Source organism: Lynx rufus, unplaced genomic scaffold (genome assembly GCF_022079265.1).
Source record: "Lynx rufus isolate CCGP_SWC_20201006 ecotype Redwood Valley unplaced genomic scaffold, mLynRuf1.p SCAF_8, whole genome shotgun sequence".
Lineage (NCBI taxonomy): Eukaryota > Metazoa > Chordata > Mammalia > Carnivora > Felidae > Lynx > Lynx rufus.
This window is the reverse complement of record NW_025814896.1, coordinates 25,342,789-25,348,788: the sequence shown is the minus strand read 5'-3', so window position 1 is coordinate 25,348,788 and position 6,000 is coordinate 25,342,789. Positions and strand designations below refer to the sequence as shown.

The 6,000-nt window shown below is 51.0% G+C and overlaps 1 protein-coding gene across 2 annotated transcripts in view; it reads left to right on the top strand.

Annotated features, from left to right (window-relative positions):
• Positions 1-479: 479 nt before the first annotated feature.
• ZNF341 (zinc finger protein 341) overlaps positions 480-6,000 on the top strand; it is a 46,720-nt gene continuing 41,199 nt past the window's right edge. The window contains exon 1 of one of the 2 annotated variants that reach the window (XM_047068182.1): positions 480-520. In XM_047068182.1, the coding sequence (XP_046924138.1) occupies positions 490-520 (31 nt within the window). In that variant the 5' untranslated portion in view covers positions 480-489. The remainder of the gene's footprint in view (positions 521-6,000) is intronic. The other variant, XM_047068183.1, reaches the window with a different exon arrangement.

The following is a 6,000-nucleotide window of genomic DNA, read 5'->3' as shown; positions in this document are numbered from 1 at the left end:
GAGGCAAATGAGAAGGGGTGGGAATCAGTGTTGCACAGCTGAGGCAGGGGTCTTGTGTTAGGTGGAGGTCCTAGTGACAGAGCTGGGTGGTCCGGGTTAGGTGGGGGATACTCTGTGCGGTGGATATAAGTTCCATGTTGCAAAATTGGGGGTCTCACTTGCAGGGGTGGGGGTGGCAAGTCCACTGTGGCAGAGATGGAGGTCCAGATAACATTACGGATCTAATACTCAACTGGGAGGTCCCCTGTGTGCGTCTGGGATGCGGTCCGTGTGCAGAGTTGCGGGTTCAAGTAAGACAGGGATGGGGGTCCACATGCCCCAGTGACTGGGTTACCAAGGCGGCCACAGGGGAAGGGGCCATGGCTGAGTTTCAAGGACAGGGGGCTCGGCGGCGACTCCCGAGCGCCCCCTGGCGGCCCTGATTCCGCCGCGGCTCCCACAATGCTCACGTAGCCCCGCAGCGACTCCGGAGACGGCGGCGGCTCCAAGATGGCGCAGACGATTTTCGAGGCCCTGGAGGGTGAGCAGCGGCGGAGCCGGGGGAGGCGGCTGTTCCGCGTTGCACCCCCTCCCGCCGCGTCCTCGCAGCGCCCGGCCCAGGGCGCGCGGCGGCCGCGGGGCGGAGGGCGCCGGGACCGGAACAGCCGCGGGGCGGGAGGGGCACGGACGGGAACAGCCGCGGGAGCCGAGGCCCGGCGGGGGGGGGTGGGCAACGGAACCGGAACAGCGGCAGAGCTAGGGCACAGTGGCGGGGGGCGGGGGCATCGGAGCAGAACAGCCGCGGGAGCCAAGGCTCAGCGCTGGGGGGGACAACGGGACAGGAAGAGAGGGGAGGGAACGCCCTGGGGGCGAGCACCGGGGCAGAACTGCCGGGGAGGCATGGCCGGGGCCTTGGTCGTGGGGGAGGCCTCGGACAGGAACAGCGTCCACCCGCGAGGGCCTCGGGCCGGCGCGGGAGGGATTTCCTGGAGGGAACAGCCGGGGAGCCCGCGCACCCGCCAGGCCTGGAAGAGCTCGATGGAGGGTGCCGCTCCCGGGGGGACATTGGTGCGAGGGCGGGAGGGGCTTGGAGGCCGAAGCAGCCGAGCCAGGAGTCCTGACCACGAAGAACTTGGATTGAGCGCCGACTGTGCCTCGTTCCCTGACATAGTCTCAAAATCAGACCTGGAAGGGATAGGTGCTACCTGTGCGCAAGGCCAGGACTTCGTGCGCACAGACCCAAAGCAACAAACACTAGGTGCCTATTTTGTGCGCTGTGCTGGGGTGCTGAATTTTATAAACTCAGACCAAGAAACGATGAGTATATGGGTGTCAACGGTGTGCTTGGCTGGAACACAGTGCCCTCAGACGGAAACCTATAAACTCTGGGCACCAACTGATGGTCCTGTGCTTTGCAGGTTCCTAACATGGAGGTGGGTCTCAGACCCAGGGAACTGTGGGTTTTGGAGACAAAAAACACTGAAGGCCTCCATATGCACTCCTGGACATGGGTGGGTGGGAAGGAGTCTTAGTGGCTTCAGAGCCGTGGTGCAGAGTAGATACAGCAGGGGATACGGACTGGAGAGGTGTGAATGTTCTTGGAGGGGTGTGATAAGATCAGTGTGCACATAATTAGGGTGCAGACTGAAAGTTGGCCCGACTAGTGGTATGTAGCTGAGACTGAGCCCCTTAGGAGATCTCTATGATGTCCCTTCACTTCTTGGGGGATCAGAGTTCTCACCATAAAATGTAGGTAACCCTCACCCCATCTGGAGAGTTTCTATTTCAAGAATACTCACTGAGCCAAACACATTTCCTGCCCCACAGTGGGGGGCAGGGAGGAGGCATAAAGAAATTATAGAACAAGCAAATATTGTAATTCTAGAATTATAAAAAAGTTAAGCCATAAAAGATTATCTTAGCTGGCATTTAGTGCTGATGTGGGTGATGGATGTGGAGGGCCAGGGTCAGTGTCAGGATCTGGGAGACCAACAGAATGGGGTGAGGCCTACTTTCTCTTTAGGTTCCATGGACGTCCTAGATGTTTGAATTTGTTCATGTACTGAGTGATGAGGAAATTAGAAGAAAAATCAGTTCCTAGAACAGTGTGGTACATGCTGGGCTTGGGCAAGGACAGCAGAACTGTGGGGATCCAGAGGTGACCCAGACAGTAGGAACTGCATTTGCAAAGCCCTGGGAGGAAGAGAGGTCTTCTAGGATTCACAGAAGTTCGTGTGAACGAGGAGCTAGAAATGAGACTTCTGAACTTTATCTTGGAATCAGTGTGGAACCAAGAAAGGGTTTTCAGCAGGGGAGCAACACAATCTGATGTATGTTTTATAAAGTTCACTCAGGCTGCTCTGAGAACACACTGGAGGGGGCCAGAGTGGCAGCTGGGAGGTGAGTGAAGTAGCTGCAGTTGTCCTGCTGAGAACCGATGGTGGCCTGGGCCCCAGGGGGGACAGCCTCTCAGATGGAAGAAAGTGGATCTGAGAGAGGCAGTGGGAGCAGAATAGGCCAGACTTGCTGAGGGACTAGAAGTGAGAAGAGGGCCAGGAAATAGGTTGGGGAAAGAGCGAAGGGGTGCCCCGGGGGCTGTGGCTGGGTGAATGGTGGTACCTGTTCTTGTTTATGAGGATTATTGGAAGAGGGAAAATTGAGGGGTGAGAGTGTCACATTTAGCTTGATTTCCATTTTTTTTTTAATTTTTTTTTTCAATGTTTATTTATTTTTGGGACAGAGAAAGACAGAGCATGAACGGGGGAGGGGCAGAGAGAGAGGGAGACACAGAATCGGAAACAGGCTCCAGGCTCTGAGCCATCAGCCCAGAGCCTGACGCGGGGCTCGAACTCCCGGACCGCGAGATCGTGACCTGGCTGAAGTCGGACGCTTAACCGACTGCGCCACCCAGGCGCCCCACTTGATTTCCATTTTAGATGGGCAGTATTTAAAAAAAAAAAAAAAACTTTTTCATTTTTAGCAGTCTTAGGTTCACAACTAAGTTGAGAGGCAGGTACAGAGATTTCCTGTGTACCCTCTGATCTCACACATGACTAGCCTCCCTCATTCTCCACGTAATTCGCCAGAATGGTACATTTGCTGCCAAGGATGAATCCACATTGACCCATCGTAATCACCCAAGTCCATGGTTTGTCTTAAGGTTCACTCTTAACATTTTTTTTTGTTTGACATTTATTTATTTTTGAGACAGAGAGAGAGCATGAACAGGGGAGGGTCAGAGAAAGAGGGAGACACAGAATCTGAAACAGGCTCTGAGCTGTCAGCACAGAGCCTGATGCGGGGCTCGAACCCACGGACCGCGAGACCATGACCTGAGCCGAAGTCGGACGCTTAACCGACTGAGCCACCCAGGCGCCCCTTAAGGTTCACTCTTGGTGGTGCACATTCTGGTGGACAAGTGTGTAATAACATATATCCGTCATCACAGTGGCATCACAGAGGACTTTCACTGCTTTAAAGATCTTGTGTCCCTGTAAGCCTCTGGGTATCACCGATCTTTCGATTGTCTCCATAGTTCTGAATCTCTTCTCAGCCTTTTGGCTAAGATCAAGTGTCTGGCAGGCAGTATTATTCATTTACTTATTTATTTTAAAAAAATTTTTAAGTTTTATTTATTTTTGAGAGAGCGAGTAGGGGAGGGGTAGAGAGAGAGGGAGACACAGACTCTAAGAAGCAGGCTCCAGGCTCTGAGCTGTCAGCACAGAGCCCAGTGTGGGGCTCGAACCCACAAACTGTGAGATTATGACCTGAGCCAAAGTCAGACGCTTAACCAACTGAGCCACCCAGGGACCCCTATTTATTTATTTTTAAACTTTTTATTTTTTATTTCAGAGAAAGAGCAAGCAGGAAAGAGGGAGAGAGAGAGAGAGAGAGAGAGAGAGAGAGAGAGAGAGAGAGAGAGAATGAATCTTAAGCAGGCTCCATACTCAGTGAGGAGCCCCATGGGGGGCTCAATCCCATGACCCTGGGATCATGTTCTGAGCTGAAATCAGGAGTCGGACACTCAACTGACTGAGCAACCCAGGCACCCTGACAGGCAGTATTTTTTATATTTATATTTATGTTTTTAAAATATTTGTTTGTTTTTGAGAGCGTGCGTGAGTGGGGGAGGCACAGAGAGAGGGAGACAGGATCAGAAAAGCACAGAGCCTAATGTGCGGCTCCAACTCCCAAACTGTGAGATCACCACCTGAGCTGAAGTCGGATGCTTAACCAGCTGAGCCACCCAGGCACTCCCAGGCAGTATTTTTTAAATAAAATATTTTATTTTGAAATCATTCTTTTTTTTTTTTCATAAATTCGCATGTGGTTGTAAGAAATAATATAGAGAGATTCCATGTACTCTTTACTAGTTTCCCTCAATGTAACATTGTGCAAAACTATTTTATAACACAACATGCAGAACAGTTCCCTCACTGTCAGGTGTTGCCCATTTATAGCCACACCCACCTCTTTCCCCTCTCTCCTCATCTCTGATGTCTGTCCACCACTGATCTGTTCTTCAGTTCTAAAATTTTTGTCTTTTCAAGAATGTTATGTAAATGGAATCATATAGTATATGACCTTTGAGATTGGCTTTTTTCACTTATAATTCCCTGGAGAGTCACCCAAGTTATTGTGTATGTCACTAGTGTGTTCCTTTTTATTGCTGAGTCATATTCCACAGTGGGATATACCAGTGTGTTTAACATTCACCCGTTGAAGGACATCTGAGTTTCCAGTTTTTTACTATTGTGAATAAATAGTAGTATGAATGCTCATGTGCAGGTTTGAATACAAATGCTAATATACTCAGAATCTTGCATAAAATGGATTTACTGAAGCTCATCCAGGGGAGCAAACCCCAGGTTTGAGACTCCAGATTTGGGGGACAACTAGATGGGGGGTGAGTGAGTCTACCCAGGGAGAGTGTAAGAGGGAAAGGAGAGAGAATCCGGACAGAAGGAACCTTTCAAAATAGAAACTTTAGGGGACTGACAGAAAAGAGCAAAGGAGTCTGGGAAGGAGTGAGCAAAGGTGGGAGAAGACCCAGGAGGGGGGTATCCTAGAGCAGGAGAAGGGAGTGTTTCAAGGAAGGAACATCCAATGCTGACAGGTTTCTTTGGTGATTTTTGTGGAATGCTGGGGGCCAGAGCCTCACGAAGTGGGTGGAGGAGTATCGGGAGGTGGGCAGAGGAGATGGAGGGATGCTTGATGCTGAAGGAAGGAGAGATAGGAATATAGGTTCAAGAGAGGGCATTCTAGAGAGACCTGAGCGTGTGTAGCTGTTGATGGGAAGGAAAGGTTGCTGGCATACTGTGAAACAAGGGACCAGTTGGTGGAGAGTGGTTTCTGAGGGAGTAGGAGGGGTTGGAGGGAAGAGCTAGTCTCAGGAAAGACACAGCAAGTATTGTGACAAGAGAAAATATGAATTCACCTTGGCTGCAGGAACTAATGGTTCTAATTTGCATTGCCTTTAGAAGCTGGGGCAGGGGTCCAGGTAAAAGCTGAGAGGTTGGAAGCAGAGCACTGGCTGTGGGGACAGAGAGAAGGAGGCACCCTCTGGGTTTTTTGGAGAGGGAGGTAATGTGCTTTGGTGGCCACTTCGATGTGAGAACACCTGTCCTCCAGCTGGGGACATGGCTAGATAATGTTCTACCGTGAACCTCGGCAGTGACAACGGATTGGAAAACATGGAAGCACTCGGCTTCTCACGGGTGTCCCCACCATCAGTTCAGATTACACTGGTTACTGAGGAACTGAAAAGACGAGCACATGTTGGAAAACAAGGGAAGCAAGGATGGCCAAGTGCACAAATAAATTTGTTGTGGGGTGGGTGGAATAGGGTGGGGAGGACTTGGTAACATGATTTGTGGAGGGGCTATGTGATTTAGGATCAGACTCTCCAAGAGGAAGAGAGAAGCCCAATCTAGTAGTGGCTTAAACAGGCTAGTAGTTTATTTCTTTATTTCTCTCATATGGGAGTCCAGAGGAAGACGGTCCAGAGCTACAAAGGTGGCC